The sequence below is a fragment of the Ziziphus jujuba genome, chromosome 1 (assembly GCF_031755915.1).
Source record: "Ziziphus jujuba cultivar Dongzao chromosome 1, ASM3175591v1".
In the NCBI taxonomy this organism is placed as follows: Eukaryota; Viridiplantae; Streptophyta; class Magnoliopsida; order Rosales; family Rhamnaceae; genus Ziziphus; species Ziziphus jujuba.
The window spans coordinates 23623878-23643587 of record NC_083379.1 but is presented as its reverse complement, the minus strand read 5'-3'; the positions used below and the strand labels follow the sequence as shown (position 1 = coordinate 23643587).

The window sequence follows — 19710 nt, the reverse complement described above, 5'->3', positions numbered from 1 at the left end:
TAATATCGCCACCATAGTATAAGGTAAAACAATATTTCTAAACACAGTCATTATTTTATTTATTTTATTTTTTTTGGGGATAAAAAGGGATGATTCACTTCTTCCTCATTATATGGCTTTGTCTTTCCTATTTTACTCCTTTTGTATTAAAATCTTAAAAACAGAATTATTTGCTACCTGGGTCTAAACTTTGAAGGAAGCGTTTAAAAGAACAGTACATATGATTCACTAGCTTGAATTTATGGAGATACACGATAATGAACAAAACCTCTTCCCCATCTTATTTATTTTCCTTTTCTTGATTATCACAATTAGCAGTTTTTGGGAGAGCTAGCAGAAACCAACTGATCAAGATCAAAAACCAGCGGGATTGTTACATTGCCAAAGCATTTAACGAACCTGCAGTTGATGAACATGTTGCGAAAATATTGGTTTCTAGGACCTGCAATTGCAAGATATATTATGTAATATTAGGATTTTGGCAAATTTTGATTTGTTGTTAGGCATCTGACCATGATGAGTAGTGTAGCTCCAAAGCATTATCCGATGGATTATTCATCAAATTCACAAAGGTAGCTTGTAGCAATTAATCATTGAAGATTGCAGAAAATGTTGAGATGATCCGTTTTTGACTTGTGAATAATTGGGTCAATACCCATTTGAAAAATTTTCCTTTTTCAAAAAAAAAAAAAGGGCATTCCACACGGTTTTGATTATGTAATCTCGATTCATCATGGAAATAGTAGAGGGCCTACCATGGATATTATCCAAAAATAACCCAAATGTTATAACTTTTCAATATTAAACAATTCATCAAGTTATTGCCAAATATGAGTGTGCAATAGTCGATTCCGTCGGCTTTTCATACTAAAGAGATTTTGGTAGGTTAATCGGTTAATAGACTGAAACTAATTTTCCAAGTTGAAAAACTAATTGTTCCATTCGGTTGGTTTTCTAGTTGAATTGAATTATATTGGGGGTTTGGATTTGGTTATTTTTCTACAACTTTATAACAGTTAAAAATGGATATTATTTTTTTATACTACCACTTTAGCTTTTTCCATTATATTCATGTAAATTTTTTAAAATATCATTATTTATTAGATGTTTAATAGATTACAGTTGAATAATATTAATGGTAATTTTATAGATATTGAAATATTTATCAAATAACATATGTTTAATAGATTACATTTAATTTGAATATGAAAAAATAAACATTCAAATGAATAAGCAAATTAAACATTATTATATCATCTGATAAATTAAATTGACAAATATTTTGATAACTTTAGCATTATTAATGATGTTAAATTATTTAGTACACTCCAACTAAACAATGTTAATATTGTTCGGTACATATTACCAAACAATATAAATTGTTCAACAAACTACAATTAAACATATTTTTAATATAAAAAATGAATTCTTTTCCATAGTAGAAACAAATATTTAATTTATCCAAGTATAATTTAATTTTTACAAAATTTCATTAAATTGTCTTAAAGAAAATTATTTATGATGAAGATGTTTATTCCACAAAATATTCAAATAATCAAAACATTTATTAAAAATATTACAATAAAATAAAATTATATTTAAAACAATTAAATAATTTAAGTGTATAAATTATATTACATATGATTGAAAAATTATAGTTATATAATGCTACTATAAAAAATAAAAAAAAATTCAAAGGTTACAAGCATGTTTTTTTTTTTTTTTTTTTGTTAAAGGTTAAAAGCATGTTTAGTTCTTATTATCTGAACATATTTATATTGTTCGATTGATATGTATTTAACAACTAAATATTGTTTGGTTGATGTTTTCTAAACAATTTAACATTATTTAGTTAGAGTTTGCTAAATGTTTAATCAAAAAGGGTATTTTTGAAAATTCACATAAAATACAATAAAAGAAGCAAATGATTATGTTAATAGAACAATAAAAAAATAAAAATCTTATTCTGGACCTTACTTTTAGCTTATTTACAGCCATATGAAAATCAAATGAGGCACACATTATAAAAGTAAAAATAAACAACCAAGGTGACAGTTTAATAGAATAAAAGCACTTAACCATCATAAATGTAAATCTAAAAATTGTGATTTGAATTTTAGCAATCCTTATTATTACCTCGAAAGTTGCCATACCAATATACCCCATAGTACAAAGCCTTTAATCTAAATTTGTATGGCACTATAAAAAGACATTTTTTTTTTTTAAGTAATTGTAACAACCCGTACCAAAATATTCTTGTTGTACGAGTTTGATCATGTTTGACCAAATGGACAGTATGTGGGTCAAACATTGACTTTTTCTATGATGAAGATTGTTTTGGTTTAACTAATATATCATTGAGTAAAGCTCATTGATACGAGTTCGTAGACTAGCAGCACGCCAAATTCTGAGTTACGGATAAAAAGTTATGGTGCTGTAAAATTTCAAATATCAGTTTTATATCAATGTTCAAACCAGTCCCAAGTTTTCATCTATTAGTGACCCAAGGCTTTATATATAAATGTTAGAAAGCATGCCCAATAGGAAATAAGTTCTAAAATATCTATTTTGTCCCCCAAACCTGAGAACTTTCTCTCTAGACCCACGGATTCAAATCAGGTCGCCACGAACCCATTTAACACTCAACTGGGTCATCACCGTTTTTCCCAACTCCAGCCACCACCTAGATGCACGTGCTAGCCACCCTTGTTACCCACCCACGGGCAACTACGTTGGCAAAATTTCACGCCAAACTGCTGGTCAACATATCGAGATTGGCTGTTTGAAGCCAACGGCGGCGATTTTGCATTCTTCGGTCGTTTGGCCATTTTTTGGCCGTTTCAGGCTAATCCACACACCTTTTGTATAATTTTTGGACCCTTTGAACTCATTTCCATGCTCCGTTTGCCAAGATTCCTCACCATTTAAGAGATACATCCATGTGGAATTTGGCCAAGTTTTGCAACAACTTTTACGGCCACCGGTGACACTTATGGACCGAGGTGAGTACACCATTGCATTACTTATCTCTTGGGCTTTCCATTAATATACAGTTTGTGAATTTTGGAGGTTGTTTGATATTTTTTTCCATTTTTAGATCAATTAGTTAAATATCGAATAAATTTGACCGTGTTTGGACAAAATTAAAGTTGGATTAGTGAAATTAGATATTATTAGGACCAATTAGGAGGTTCAATTTTGAAATATTAGCCTTTGGGTGAAAAGTCCTAATTTTGGGTACAGCATCCTAAGGATACGCAGTATAATTGGGTCGGTCGGTGTCTAATTTATGTAATTATATAGTTGTATAAATCATTTTAAGACATTTGGTGTACATGAATATCTTTGGTCTAGTTGTTGTAGCATAAGAAATATTTTTATTATATTACAGACACTCGTGTTGATTCTAAAGGCGGCCCTACAGGATAGCAGGAGTTAACATCTCCAGTACTGTGAGTAATTATATTTTAAAAATGTTTTAGGCTAGTATAATATATATGGTTCGGTTATTTTACGTATATATCATTTGATTTAAATGATTACTTTATGCATATATGAATATAAGCATTTATATATATGTGTTATTATTTTATATGGATTTTGATAAGATTTTAAATAGTTTCTAACTCTGATGAGTTCATAGTGAACTTGTGGATCATGTTATTTAAATATTCTGGTATTTGAATTGAGATTTTAAACCATTTTAGAAATTAATTGATTTGAGAAAGTAGATTGAAAATTTTATGATTTTAAGCATGTTCAAATATTTTATAATTTTATGTGTTTTATTGGTTTATGATGATATATATTTCACTGTAGTATTTCTGGTTTTAGCATAAAATTATGATTTGAAAATTTTGAAATATTTAAGCAAGTGGTTGAGTTTGAATATTAAATTATGATTTATGATACAGTATCATTTGGAAAAATACGATCTCATAAGATTGTTTTACGGATACTGTATTGTTTATTTTTAATTGATTTACCATATAGTACCAATGTTTCAGATCAGTATTATAGTATAGTGCGTGGGTTTGCCACGGATCATGAAGTTGGGTTCATCCCACAAGTTGATTATTGCCATGGTGCAGTGAGGCTGGATTGGGTTCATTCCATAGATTTATTATTGCCATGGACCATGAGGTTAGGTATATCCTAACGATTTATTATTTTCATGATACCTTTCATACATTAAGGGTTGTGAGGTGGATGTATTTTACATTTTACGGTTTGATATAGCGTATGGTACACTGTATATGTTCAGAATATATTGTTGGTTTTCCAATATTGTGGGTATTACTACAATTTCATAATTATTTTGTGAAATTGTGTTTGTAATATTTTATACTCAATATTTATATATTGATTAAGATATTTTACAATATTATAATGATCATTAATTTTATACCCTTTTGAGCATATGTCTCATGATATTGAATTGGGGCATAAGTTTGGGTTTTGCGAAATGATTTTAAAAAGGGAAACCTTTCAAAAGAGTTGAACAAGAAGTCTTGAGAGAAAATTTTACGGAAATAAATTTTTGCTTTCTTATTTATACTATGCTACTCATTGAGATTTATTTATCTCAAGTTTTATTTGTTTTAAATTTGTTCCGCTAGGTCCAGACAGTTAGTGGCAGTCTACCTCAAGCATCGCTTGTCACTTCCTTCTTTCCACAGCAGCAGCAGTATCCATATTTCTTTATTCATCCTTATCTTTCTAGATTTATTTATTATTTATTTGTTCTTCTAAACTTTGGAAATACTCTTAGAATTCTCTGATCTAAATATTCGACATAGTAAAGTCCATATTATATATATGTGTAGTTATGGCTTGTAGTACAATAGGCTGGTTGTGCACCATAGTTGTGGACTTTTATGTTGTTGTGGTTTTATATTTATATATTGAGGTATTATTGATAATGCTTGTATTCGTTTGTCCACATGTTAAGTAAGATTCTATTGGATATCCTTTAAGGATTGTCTAATGGGACTTCACTAGGTGGGACCACTTGGGAGATCCTGGGAGGGTTTTCTGGGCCGGTCTTATCCACTTGGTATCAGAGCTCTAGGTTGTAAATTCCTCAGGGTTGTGCATTGCTGTATAACACATCCTGTGTTTTACCTTCCATACCAACTCTTTTATTCGGTGTTAATTATATTTTGGCTTATTCTTTCATATAGAAATTTTTTCTAATGTTGCGAGAAGGTAGACGTAGTTTATAGCAAGCTTAGTTGAACGTGCAGATATGTCTACTTATTTAGAGCATCGTGTTGAGCGCTTGGCTCAATCACTCGAAAGGAGTGGGTTTATTAGGTATTCTATTAATCAGGCTCGAAAACTTGAAGTAGTGGGTTTCGATGGCTCCATGGACCCTATTGGAGCTTTATCTTGGCTAGTTGATGTGGAAGAAAAAAAAAACTATATATATTTATATATATTAAATAAGGGTATGCAATGTTTGGACGAGAATAGAGTCAGGATTGCTAGCTTTATGTTGGAGGGTAATGCAAGAAAGTGGTGGACGCATGAGAGGACCAAGATATGTCACATTTGGGCACAGTTCAAGATTATTCTTCATACTGAGTTCTGCTCTCCAGCCTTGGTTAAGACTAAGAGACTAAAGGTTAAGACATTCACTCAGGGTAATGTGACAATTTCTAAGTACCAGCGGAGATTCAGGGAGCTATCAGAGTTTTGTCCTAATTTGGTTGTCAATGAGGTTAATAAGAAAACAGGGATTCATGATGAATTGGGTAAGCCTATAATGCTGAGTATATCAGGTGATGTTCATCTCAAGTATCAATCTATGAGAGATGTTATCTTGGAGGTAGACAAGCAAACCATGATGCACAAGTCTAAGCACTGATCAGATAATGACATGTCTTTTGAGATCCATAGTTAGCGATCTTCTAAAAGGAACAGCTTTAGCCCAAGATCATTTGATGGTGGAGGATACAGAGGAGGCAGGCATAGCCTCAGGGGTAGTAGATTCCAGAGAAGTGACGCACTCAAGGTTTAGGACAGTGGACGGTGAGCAATGGTAGTAGCCATTTCCAGAGATTCGTAGGCTGAGGTAGTTGAAACATTTTAAAAAAAAGATTGCCCCTATCGAGGACATGGTTAGGCTAGAGCCTTAAGATCGAGTGTACAATTTCAGTAGACTTGTAGGTACAAAGTATATAATACATTATCTATGTTTGGTAGTGATGGACATATTTTATTGGTTTAAGGACCACCCGCTTTTTTGTTTTACATGAATATGTTGTACAAGTTGGGATGACTCCAGTTCCTTTCGGATGTCACTTGGAAATTTCCACATCCACAAGAGGGTTCACTTGACCTAGTCAAATGTTCGAGGGTAGTTATTTTTATTTCTTGAAAATTAAGATCTTAATATTAGAGTCTAGTATACACAAAGTTGGTTGATGCATTTTGGTGATCTTGTGTGGGACAACTTGTTGAGAACTAAGCTGTAAATTTCATAAGTTGGTTTTATGGAATATGCTTTTGGGTGATGATGTTAGATCTTGGTTTTGATATTGTGTTTTCTTGAAGATTGAGGGTTTTATGTCGATGATGTTTTATGGATTTAAGGTGGTTGATATTCTTGTTGATAACTTGACCTTCTAAGGAATATGATTTTTGGGGGCATGGCTAGAACATAAGAAAATGATGAATGTTTTCCTATGGTTTGAATCTAGTAAATAGTTATTAGTATTTGGTTGTGATATTAGAATTAAAATTTAAATTACTTTATTTCTTAAGGTATAAATTCGAGGAGTCTATTTGAAATTTGAAGAATTTGGGGTTTCTCAAGAATGATATTTGTAATGTTGAGAGAATTTGGACTTGATCTTGTGGAGTCTTACTCTTTGATGCAAACAATATTGAGGATTATGTTGAGCTCTATAAGCAATCTAAAGCCCTCCATTAGAATAGGTATGAGAATTTTCATTTCATGACTTTAAATGAATTTGGTGAAAAGAAAGATGTTTGTCAAAGTTAAGAAAATTAGATAATCAATGAGCAGCATGAATCTTATAATTGCATGTATTAGGAGTATAATTGGAGGCAAAAAGAATAATCTCAGTTTTAACTTTATGACATTAGTATTGATTTGAGAAAATTATATTTAAGTTCTAAACTTTCTTTTTGATTTGATGGAAGAATTTTTCTTTTAGAAAGTAATGAGTTGTTACTTATGCTTCTAGACAGTCAAAGAAGCACGAGCTGAATTATCCGACTCATAATTTAGAGCTTGTTGCAGTGATCTTTGTATTGAAGACTTGGAGGCACTACTTATATGGAGCTACTTGTCAGATCTTTACCGATCATAAGAGCTTTAAGTATTTGTTTACCTAGAAGGAATTGAACTTAAGGCAAAAGAGATGGATGGAGTAGCTTAAGGATTATGATTGCATTATTGATTATAATTCAAGCAAGACAAATGTGGTGGCTGATGCATTAAATAGGAAGTCTATAGGCTCATTAGCTTATGTGCAGATAGTACAACCTCTTTTAATGGTTGAGTTTTAACAATTGGGTTCTAATTTGTGGATGCATATTGTAGGAGCACTTTTTGCTAGCTTCTAATTACGACCAATACTTATGGATTATGTTCTTGAGGCTTAATTTGAAGACCCTTACTTGATGAGCATGAGAAAGAAAGCCAAACGGGGCAGGGGCGGGGGGGGGGGGGGGGGGGGAGTCAGATTTTCCTATTAGAGGCGGTGGAGCCTTGGTGATTAGTTCAAGAAAGTGGTGGACGCATGAGAGGACCAAGAAATGTCACATTTGGGCACAGTTCAAGATTGTTCTTCATACTGAGTTCTGCTCTCCAGCCTTGGTTAAGACTAAGAGACTAAAGTTTGAGACATTCACTCAGGATAATGTGACAGTTTCTAAGTATCAGCGGAGATTCAAGGAGCTATCAGAGTTTTGTCTTAATTTGGTTGCCAACTGACAACTGAGGATGCTTATCGCATGGCGATGAAGAGTATTTTGAGATGGGTTCGCTTGAATATGGACCCTAAGAAGACAAGAGTCTTCTTCATTAGCATGTCACCTTCACGTGGAAAGTGAGTAAAATTTTCCAAATTTGCATAGTTCATGATCTTCCTTCCTCCTCTGAATATGCATCGATTTAGAGACTAAGTTCAAACTTATAATTCACCACAGGAGCATAGATTGGGAGGTGTAGAAGGTGGAAACTACTATAATGAGACAACCATAATTGAAGACCCAGCATATTGGGGTTCGGATTGCAGGAAAAATGTAATGGAGGTGATTGGTGAAGTGTTCGGCAAAAAATTGTTCCCATCACATTTCTAAACATCACCCAACTCTCAAGTTACAGTAAAGATGCACACACATCAATCAACAAGAAGCAGTGGTGCCCACTGACTCCTGAGCAATTAGCCAACCCTATAAGCTATGCAGATTGTGTGCATTGGTGCTTACCTGGGCTTCAAGATACTTGGAATGAGCTTCTGTTTGCCAAACTCTTTTACCCTTGAGCAAGATGATCATATCGAAATGGTCCTCTGTTTCTTTTTTTTTTTTCCCCTCAAATTTCCATGTTTTGGTGATGGCATCTTGCAGAAAAGGGAGCTGATTTGTTTTCATTTTATGGTTCAATATTCAATGTATCCTTGTTAATATTTTTTGGGATTCTTTCTCTTAATTAATTGTAAATCCATTATTTCTGTTTTCTTATATATTATATTCCCGCAACAATGCTATCCAAAGAGGAATAAACATATGGACATACAAGAATCCTGTTTTGTAAATGTAGAACTAAAATAACACTAGAGAGAGAGAGAGATATACAACTTCTCTTGTAAAGCTATTGCTCAAAATTCGAAAGAAATCCGTCAATATAAAAATCTCAGTAATTCTGGGAAAAGGTTGTCATTTTGGAGGTGCACATAAACAAGCTTAAACACGTTTAGAAGTGTGGGAAACATGCATAAAATCAAAAGCAGAGGTGTATAAGCCAATGATTGAATTAGTTGGTTATAAAAAAGAAGGTATAGAAGAAACCGAAGAAACTAAAAAGAGGTGATGAAGTTGAGGGAGATGGGAGATTATGGTGAACGATGTTTTACAGAAACGATTCATTAAAATCCTATGTTATAATTCTAGTTATAAATACCATTAAATTTTTTTTGTTTTTAGTTCATTGTCATTTATGAAATATTATGTTATAATTTAATTTTAATTTATTTCTAAAATTATATATTAATATAATTTGTGGGTGTAAAAAAATATTAAAATTTTGTATAAAATTTACAACTTTAATTAAATATAATATTTTTTTATTGTAATTATAAATAGAATTTTATAATTTTTCACTTAAAAAAATTAGAAAATTAGAAAATAGTCCAATCCAGTCCAATCCTACACCAAATATGAAACAACTAATCTACCATTCAGTCTGGAACTATACCAAACACAAGACTATAATATTCTATCATGTCCAATTTGAACCTATCCTGTCCGATTCAAACCTATCCTTCAAATCTAAAAGAAAATGTGTTTTGAAGTTAAATTTAATGGAAAATAACTAATAAAGGAAGATGTTATCTAGAAATTATATTCCTAATAATATAAATATATATCCTTTATTTTCAACGTCTTTAAATAATATATGTAAGAAATTTTTTTTTTTAAATGGATCAACCAAATATTCCTACAAACTAAAAAAACATTGTAGCTCGTTGCTGAATTTAATTATTCTCTGTTTTTTTTTTTTTTTGGGGGTTTGAGTTTAATTATTATTTTTTATCATGAAATTTAATTGTTCTTGAAGTGATATTCTCTTTTGAAATTTTTTTTTCCTACTTAAGTTATATATATATATATATATATATACATAAAAGACCGAGTTTAAATAAGTCTTTAATATTATGACCAATATTGAAACTTTCTTTTTCAGCATTTGAATCACATTAAATATAAAATTTAAAATTATATTTATTAATCACTGGATCTTAACAGGATATATTTTCCTTATATAGGATTTTAGTATATCACTAAATTCAAATTTGATAATTTCTAAATTATAAATTTTAGTCCCATCCAATAGCTAATAAAAAATATTTGATATTAAAGCTATTACGTCGTTCTGATGTGGGTCTAACTTTATATATATATATATATATATATTCCATTGTACAAACGTTCGCATTTTTTTTCGTATGAACATCTTTAAAATACGACGATTTTTGAAGAAAATATCGTCTATGTAACTCTCATCTCTCAAATTGTAACAAAAAAGGGCAAATTTCATTTAGCTCTCTTCAATTTTTTCATAACTATATTTAAATGTTACATTTTTGGAAAATCATCATTAGCTTTCTTTTAGTTTTTTATATTTATTGTAATAAACCCATTTATCAACTTTTTTTAAGTTAATTTTTACTGTTAAAGGCCATAGATAACAACAGAAAATTAAAAATTAATATTATATAATTGAATAATAGTGTGAAAATACAATTATAGGCTTTAATTATTAAGAAAAGCATAATGATTATTTTTAAAAAACAATTATTCTTTTTCATTTAAAGTGCTATTTTGTATTTCTAGTATTGCTATTGTAGTGATATGTTAGGGTATTTTCTCATGCTTACTCCTAGAGAAAGATCTCATTATCAATACTTGTTAAAGGGTGTAAACCTATAATTAGAAGTATTTTAAATAGTAAATGTGGATTGTTACTTATATAATATAAAAATTGATATTATTTAAACCTAGTTTGGATAAATATACAATCTATTTTAAAATTGTTTTTCAATGCTAATATGAATGTTATTTACAGCTATTAGTAATTACATATATTTTATTAACTTTTTTTAAAATATTGATTTTAAAAAAAAATTGCTTTTATGGAGTATTTGGTAAAAGAAAAAATATTAAAGAAAATTGATTTTTTAAAAATCAGTTTTTAAGATTTAATTTTCAAATAATCAGTTTTTTTAGCATTATTTTTATAGTGTTTGGTTAATTATAAAAAAATATAGAATTTACAAGTAGTTAAATAAATTTATATATTAAAATTAAACAGTAAAATTATATTTAAAAAAATACTTAAAATCAATTTTTCAAAGAATTTTAGATTCAGTTTCTTACATCATGAGATTTATTTTTCACTAAAACTCTTAAATTCTTCATTTTAAAAATTATCCAAACAAAAAATTATTTTACTTTTCTAAATAATTATAGATTCTTAATAACTTTACTATTATCCAAACACCACATTAATAAATTTTGCACTGTCTGATAAAACATCAAAAAAATAGAGAATCCTTAAATTTTTTTTTTTTTTCACTTGAACTCAAAAAATGTTTAAACAAACTCTAGAGATTTTTATTTTTTTATTTTTATTTTTTATTTTTTTATTTTTTTACTTTTAAGTACTCTGATAAAAATGAAAATGAAAGGCATAAAAGGAAAAAAGAAGTTTTTCCTCCCAAACAAAAATTGCCTTGTCTGCCTAGATTATAGTACCCTTGACGTGCAAGTTGTCGTTTTATTTTCAATTCTTTTACTGTAAAAGTTATGAATTAATTTGTAATTCTATCAAAAAAACAAACATTTGTAATTCTTTTTCAATTATCAAACCCGAAAATACCATAGAATTTGCTCTTCTTTGGGAAAGCTTTTGCTACTGCAGAAAACGAATCTCTCGGTAGTCGGGTCCTGAGAAGCTCGCTTGGAATTAATTAGAACCCTCCAATCAAACGCTATCTCCTCCTCATGGGGTTGCCGGAAAACGTCAATTTCGCTCGGAATTTTGCAGTCATGGTCAGAGTCCAAGGCCCTGTAAGTCCTCTCCTTTTCGGGTCTGTGCGTGTAAATATATTGTTCTTTCAGCCGGTCTCTAATTGCCTATAGTTTTCGTATAGGACCCGAAGGGCCTCAAAATGCGAAAACACGCTTTCCACCAATACCAGTAAGTCAAATTTCCATTGCAAATTTCCAGTAACTATATACAGATTTGTGTTCTGTTCCTTTTGTTCATGCTTATTTTTATTTGTGGTTGTTTATAGCTCTGGGAAGACGACGCTATCAGCATCCGGAATGTTATTGCCTGATACCCTTTACGACTCTGCCATTGCTAAGCATCTTCTCGGTGAAAGAGATCGATCTCCTGTATTGGTTGTAACTGTTGCATCCATTATTGAACCATTTCTCGCTCAGCAACAGAAAGAGAGCATTTCCCAGGTCCAGTTGTAATGTTATGCAGCAAATATTTGCTTAATTTTAAATGAGATTGATGTTCAATATATTTGCTTTGGTCTTTTTTTTTTTTGGATACTTTGCAGGGCCGGCCCGAGTTGATTACTGGTGTTCAAATTGATATTATGTCAGAGGTATAGCACAATTCCCAGTATTATTCTTACCTTAATTATTTATATATTTTAATTTACTTCTTTATTTATTTATTTTATTTTTTCTTTTTCCTGGTGTTGGATGTGATTCATTAAGGTGTTTGATTGGCAGGATAACATGAGGTTGGAGAAGGACTCGCAAGATTTTGATGAAGGAGCTCCTCCTTGGCATGCCATGCAACTTCTAAAACTGGTAGACATTTCATTTACTTGTATTTGTTTAGGTAATGAATAACCTTTACAACCCATTTCAATGCTGAATTTATGTAGCTATACCTGTGCGAAATTATTTCCAACTGTAACTTGAGATTCTTTGTTAATTTCAGAGAAACTTTGGTTATGTGTTTTACAAATGATTTTGTGCAGAAATATTTCAAGATTTTATTAATTTCTTTATGTGGACACGAGAAATTGGCAGCCATTAAGATAGTAAAATATGTAGTGGGTATGAAATGGTAAACTAAACTGTTTATGTTCTCATGCTTTTAACTTCCTACAGATGGCCTCTTCTAAGTTATGGAGTTCTTGCTTCAGATGCTTTGTAAAATGCAACAAGGCTATTAACTTTTCGTGGAAACACACATTTGTCATAGTTATACCATACAATATGCTAAACAAATGTTGCATATGTAAAATAACTTGATAAGTTCCTAAAAGATGCGATTGAAAAACCATCATTAATTTTTAATGAGTATGGTCAATGATAGTTGATGTGATATTGTACTTGATATGTATAAATGAATCCTTTCTCATATTTTCTCAGATTTATTGCACTTTTATAATTTTTCTAAAGATGCATCATACAGATTGATGTTCCTGCATCCTCCCTTGTACTCCAATCTCTTATTGAAGCTTCTGTAGGCTCCCTTGAGCATGGATGGGAGGTTGGATGGTCTTTGGCTTCACAAAATAATGCTCCTCAGTCTTTTGTAGATGTTATTCAGTCACAGGTTAGTTTGGTATTATGCTTTTCGTACTAGTTAGTCTTGATGTTTAGAAAATTATATGAAAACCATCACTACTTTAGTTTGAGATAAGATTAATGAAGGCATGTTGTCATGTTCGGTACATGCCTAAGTATAAGAACAAAGATGAGGCAAACTGTGCAGGCAAAATTGTAGTAGGCTATTTTGTATTGAGAAATTAAAAGTGAGGTATTGATTAAAATCTAAATCTTCAGAAATTTGAATGATGTGTACTTGTAACATTTGGATGAATTCCATATCTATTTTGTTGAGCCTGTTAAAACTTATGAGAGGGTACTTCATTTCTTGTTTAATGCTTGGAATTGGTCTCTTTTCTTTTTTTGTTTTTTAAAGTTGAGGTTGGAATTGGAAGCGATTTTGATTTTTTGAAAGCATTAGAGAACACATTAATTAGAAATAATAAAAGTTAGCCAAAGATGGCAGTGCACCTTTTATGGACTTTGGATATGACTTTTTCACAGTTTGTGGAAGCCTGTACCAGATTGCATTAGCCATTAAGTTCATAATGGTCTCTTTAGTATATAATGGCCAGAGGAGGTCCATTTGTTTTCAACTTGCAGTTGAAACAGTTCCATGCTAGGAATTAATAAAAATTCTTAATGAGGTAAAAGTTGTCTTCTTGAACTATCAATTTTGTGTTATTGGGAGAAGGACACCAAAATTCAAATGACAAAGAGAGATCTCTCGTGGAGTGATTTACTTGTATGTCATGTGAAGCGAGGAATTAATTCCCTAGAAACTAAGTCAAAGAGGTTAGCGAAATTTAATGTTGGGTCACAAATCAATTCTCCAACACTATTTTATTCGTTTGTTTGTTCTACTATTTCTACTTGAGAATGTTGTGTCAATCAATTTTTTGTAGATACTTTTGAATTTAATTAATTTTTATCTAGGTCTTAAGTTTATTAATTAATCTTTTGTATTGTGTGACAATATGGAAAATCAGGTGCATATGGCAGAAGCCGACAGTTTAAGTCATATGAGCAAGTCAACAACTAGAATTGCCGTTCTCGGAGCCTCTTTATTTTCCAAGGTAAACTTTATGCTTGTACCTATCATATTGGCATTCTATCTGGTAACAAATTCATAATCCAAAAGATATTGAACAAGTGGAGCAGTATTGCTTTTATGTATCCTTGTTATATATATAAACATGACGGGTGGATTTTTTTTGTGTAGGATGTGCCAAACATCAATATATCACCCTCCAATAAAAGAGGGGATTTTCTTCTGGCTGTAGGTTCTCCTTTTGGTGTTCTGTCACCTTTGCACTTCTTTAACAGGTAGTATATTTTACTTCTGTGAAAATATGTTTGGAGTTCAAAGTACTGTTTGATTCCTAGAGCTGATTGGAAAGTAGGCCTCTTTATCATAGCATATTGGATTTGACCTATTATTTTAAGTTTCTTTCAAAATACATATTTCTCTTTCATTACAACCCAGTAAAGATAATTATAGATGAGGCCGCTTTTTTACTCATTCCTTTACCTCATAGTGAAACAGTTATCGGAATTGACTGGTAGGATTTTCACTTTATGATATTAAATCATTTCTGCTTTTGTTGTTATAATCACTTTGATCTGGGTGGTTCTGGAATTGTTTTCCTTTGTATGCTTCATCCTAACAAATTCAGGTAAATATAGAGAGCCCAAACAACATGAAGCTTGTGGTGTTCACCTTTTATTCTAGCTGATTATTTTATTCAGAAGAAAGCGGAAATAAATATATTTTTTCATGTGAATATATCAAAAAGGTTCCACACCATGATATTGATTAGTGCTTAGTAGTTTTTGGTGCTTGTTTCTTGAATAATGTCTTTTAAATGTTTTTGACTTGTGGATCGCTAGTAACCTGAAAGTACTTAAACAGCATTGTCCAAGGGACACTTATTTACAATTCAATGACAGCTGAAGAAGACAATTCCTTAGTGATACATGAGAATATTAGTTAAGAACTAAACCTGAAAGGGTGACAGGTATGAAAACTGCTAAATGCTAATATTAGAGATTTTGTACTTTGAATTACCATAGTCTAAAAGAGAATTACTATAGTGGCTTTACTGACAGGTGACTGATAGGATTTTTTTGTTTTTTGTTGTTTTTTATTTATTATTATTACTACTTTTTTTTCCCCCCTTTTCCAACTCCTGTTTATCTTGATGTATAAAAATTAATATGTTTTACTCTTTATTATAAAAATTAACCCTTTTTACTCTTTACTTGATCTTTGGGATGTTTAAAATCAGTATATCAGTGGGATCAATTGCGAACTGCTATCCATCTAGTTCATTGCTGATGGCTGACATTCGCTGTCTTCCTGGTACTAGCAATCCTTTCCCTGTTTCTGTTAGATAGTAGTTGTTGTTTTGTTACTGATGACTTCGGATTCCATATTAATGCCAAATCAAAAATTGTCAGGAACTGAAGGTGGTCCAGTTTTTGGTGAACAGGCACAACTTATTGGTATCTTGATCAGACCATTGAGGCAGAAGATTACTGGTGCAGAAATTCAGGTAACGAACGAACATTAGTCTCTAATTCACAAATTCAAAATTTCTTTTGTTAACACATCATCCAAAACTATAGTGTTGCATAACAGCTGGTGATTCCGTGGGAAGCCATTGCAAGTGCTTGCAGTGACTTGCTGCAGAAGGAGCCTAATGCAGAAAAAGGGATTTATTATGACAAGGAAAAATTAACTGCTGTAGGGAAGGGATTTTTACCAAAAAGCATTGGCCCCAATGGACCTGATACCTCCAATCATAATCACCTAACTTCTTTTTGCTCCTCCCCTTTACCAGTTGAGAAGGCCATGGTTTCTATTTGTCTTATTACCATTGATGATGGAATATGGGCTTCTGGCGTTTTGCTTAACAATGAAGGCCTTTTACTTACAAATGCTCACCTGTTGGAACCCTGGAGATTTGGGAAAAGAGCGGAAAATGATGGAAGGTACGGAACCAATACGGAGATAAATTCCTTTCCATATGAGGAATCTACATCCCTGGAGAAAAAAAGAATTGGTAAGAGGGAGAAAAGTCAAGTGTTACCAAAGACTGTACAGACTGCAGTTTCTTTTGTGGGCAATAAACTAAGTTCATCTTACAGAGGTCTCAGAAATATACGTGTTCGCCTAGATCACATGGATCCTTGGATTTGGTGTAATGCTAGAGTAGTCTATGTTTGCAAAGGACCTCTGGATGTTGCCCTACTGCAGCTTGAGTATGTTCCAGAGCAGCTTTCTCCAATCATGGTGGATCTTGCATGTCCACCTTTAGGGTCCAAGGCACATGTTATTGGGCATGGCCTATTTGGACCTAGATGCGGTGCGTCTTTCCTACCTTTTCTTTTGTTTTTCCATTTTCAATTGTCTGGAAGTGAGAAATAGAATCTTCATTGTGCTTATGCAACTCTTTAAAAGAATTCTTCCTCAAATACTTTATCTGTTATTGATGCTATGCCATTATTTGCTGATGGGTTGGAGGTGGTTATCTTAGGAAAATGACTTACTGGTTTCTTACATTGCAGAATTACTTAAAAGAGTTAAATAGATGACCAGATCAAAAGTCTAGTACCTTCCAGGACATGTTTAGATTCTGAGTCTTTAGGGTTCTCAATTTCTTGAGATTTCTTATGATTATGTTCTTAAAATTTTTGCACCATGGTTATGATGTTATCAAAATGACTTGACAGTTTTGGACATTACTGAATTACATGTTACATTCTGATGCCTAGCACAAAAGCCTAGTACCTTCCAGGAAATGTTACAGTCTGACAGTCTTTAGGGCTCTCGATTTCTTGACGTTACTCATGATTGTGTTCTTTAATTTGTTCTCTATGGTTATGACCTTGTTGTGGAGGAATTAGAGCCAGTTATATAAGGAGACATCAATAAACTTGCAAGTTTTTACATGTGGCAACTATTGTGTTCTACCTTGCTAATATCGACTGTTGTTAATAACCATATTCTGCAAAATCTTAGTAATCTTGTTGCAATAGCATTGTTAATGATGCAGCATCCTTATGAAGAATGGGATTTTAATTCTTACTTTCATGAAGGGGAAGGACTGATTCTACTGGTGGGATGGTTATCTATGTCATTTTTCTGTTTTGCTTTCTGTGTTCTTTTCATATTCCTGATTGAATGAAAATCCTATTGGTAATTATCTTTCTGCTTTTAGAAAATTCTTATATGTGTTTGTGTCTGGTTTGGGTTTTAAATTTTCCATCAGGCCTTTTTCCATCAGTTTGCTCCGGTGTAGTAGCAAAAGTGGTCAAAGCAAAGATTCCTTTTTCCTACCAACTCGGTAAAGTTGGAAGTACTCAAGAACACTTACCCGTGATGCTTGAAACAACAGCTGCTGTCCATCCAGGTGGTAGTGGTGGTGCTGTTGTCAATTTAAATGGTCATATGATTGGACTTGTTACAAGGTATAATAAGTTAGATTATGCAAATGCGAGTTCCTGTGCGCTTATTGTATTTTCACAATGCTTACTGTCATGTTTCTTGTATGATCATACTTAAGCTATTGACTTTTAATTCCTTAGTAAACATTTTATTTTACAAGCTGATGCTTCCTGAAGATGAAAGATAGTGAGAACTGAGAATTATACCAAAATGTATCCATTTAATATTTTTTAATATGGCTCCTGTTGGGCTATCTTGTTTAGATATTCCTATCAAAGATATTCTTTAGTCATTTTACTTCATTATTTTATACGTTCTTTATGTCTTTAATATGTCCTTTTATATGTTTAAATGCTTACTAAATGGCCTTTTACGTGGCTTGATGTCATTGTTTGTCAGCACCAGTTTTCACATGGAAACTGATGGATAGCAGGAAAATTGTTAATGAGTTTGCATGAGTTTATTATGTCATTTTGAACATCGTGCTTTACTCCCTAATGCTACTTGAATCAAGATGAAACACTAGGATGAAATGGTTAGTAGAACTAACATGAATGGATATCCGTGTGTTGTAGTTCAAAATTGCTTTTCTTTCCTTTGTCTCTATCATGGATATTGGCTACATCATTGTTAATACAGGATTAAAACTGCTCAAGTATTTGCAAATAGATTTTTTGTTATTTAATCAGATATATTTTTGATGCAGCAATGCTAGGCATGGGGGAGGTACAGTAATTCCACATCTGAACTTCAGCATTCCCTGTTCTGCTTTGCTGCCCATCTTCATGTTCTCGAAAGGTCACTCGGTTTACATATTTAGAGCTTTTATCAAATTTATTATTTCTTCTTCTTATATTACATTCCCTTTATATTTGTATTATAGTAGTTGTGACTGGCGAGAGCTTATGGGTTCTTTTTTTGGCCAACAGACATGCAAGATCTTTCATTACTACAAGTTCTTGACCAGACAAACAAACACCTTTCTTCGGTATGGGCATTGATGCCACCACTATCTCCGAAACCCCCTCCTTTGCCAAATCTACCGCAGGCACTGCTGGAAGATGAAAACAGAGATGGGAAAGGATCCCGTTTTGCCAAATTTATAGCTGAAAGACAGAAGTTCACAAAGCCTGTCCAACTTAGCAAGGCAGCAAAGCAGTTTAATGAGATTCTTCGTAGCAAGTTATGACGGCCGTTTACACATACTAACTTTACACATCGGCACAAAAAAAATAATCCAGGATTGGGTTGAAGCATTTTCCTCTTCCTCGAATTGAATTTTGTAACTTTGTAAAGGGAAGTACTAGGCATCCTGGAAATAAACATCTTGTATACGTTTCTAAACTGCACTTTCTACATTTTTCGTTTTTGTTGTATGCGATATGTACATGTAATAACTTCATTTTACCCCTTTGAACCATGCTACTTTTGGTATTGTCTTCTAACCTCGAAACTCCTCACATAAGCCTTTGAACTATTATGTTCCCATCAATTAAGTTTAATCATGCATTTCAACAGATGGATTCCATTAAATTAATCGTTTTGTTTAAACTAATCATGCTCAACCTATGTAAGTGTATTTATAGATTGTTTTATTCTATTTTATTTTACTTTTGAACATTATATGTGGCTGAATTTGTTAAATACATTAGAAAAAAATGTATGATTGGACTAAATATATAGAAAAACAATAATTCATAGATAATGTGACTGGTTTCATAATTTGGGAGGCAAATTGCCAAAAAGTAGTATAATTTAAGATTAAAATGCATACACTTCTGCATATATCGCTTAGGTATTCCAATCTTGCCAGAAGCATAAATCAATCATAGCCAATACATTGTCCTCGATTAATGCTCTAAATTATCTTCTTTTTTTGGGTAAAAAAACAAGAAAAAAAAAAAACAATTGCAAAATTTGCT

The 19710-nt window shown here is 31.9% G+C and overlaps 1 protein-coding gene across 3 annotated transcripts; it reads left to right on the top strand.

Annotated features, from left to right (window-relative positions):
• Positions 1–11508: 11508 nt before the first annotated feature.
• LOC107425292 (glyoxysomal processing protease, glyoxysomal) lies at positions 11509–19233 on the top strand. Of its 3 annotated transcripts, none has more exons than XM_048476623.2 (14): positions 11509–11826; positions 11910–11956; positions 12054–12228; positions 12330–12377; positions 12508–12619; positions 13257–13345; positions 14328–14414; positions 14561–14664; positions 15627–15700; positions 15799–15893; positions 15980–16706; positions 17613–17811; positions 18495–18586; positions 18718–19233. In XM_048476623.2, the coding sequence occupies exons 1-14, from the start codon at positions 11761–11763 to the stop codon at positions 18975–18977; spliced, it is 2175 nt and encodes a 724-aa protein (XP_048332580.2). In that variant the 5' UTR covers positions 11509–11760; the 3' UTR covers positions 18978–19233. The 3 variants fall into 3 exon arrangements, with proteins under 3 accessions (XP_048332580.2, XP_015890759.3, XP_024932661.3); XM_016035273.4 differs by having other exon boundaries at positions 11511–11826; positions 12508–12588; positions 13202–13345; XM_025076893.3 differs by having other exon boundaries at positions 11511–11826; positions 11899–11956; positions 12508–12588; positions 13202–13345.
• The last annotated feature ends 477 nt before the right edge of the window (positions 19234–19710 follow it).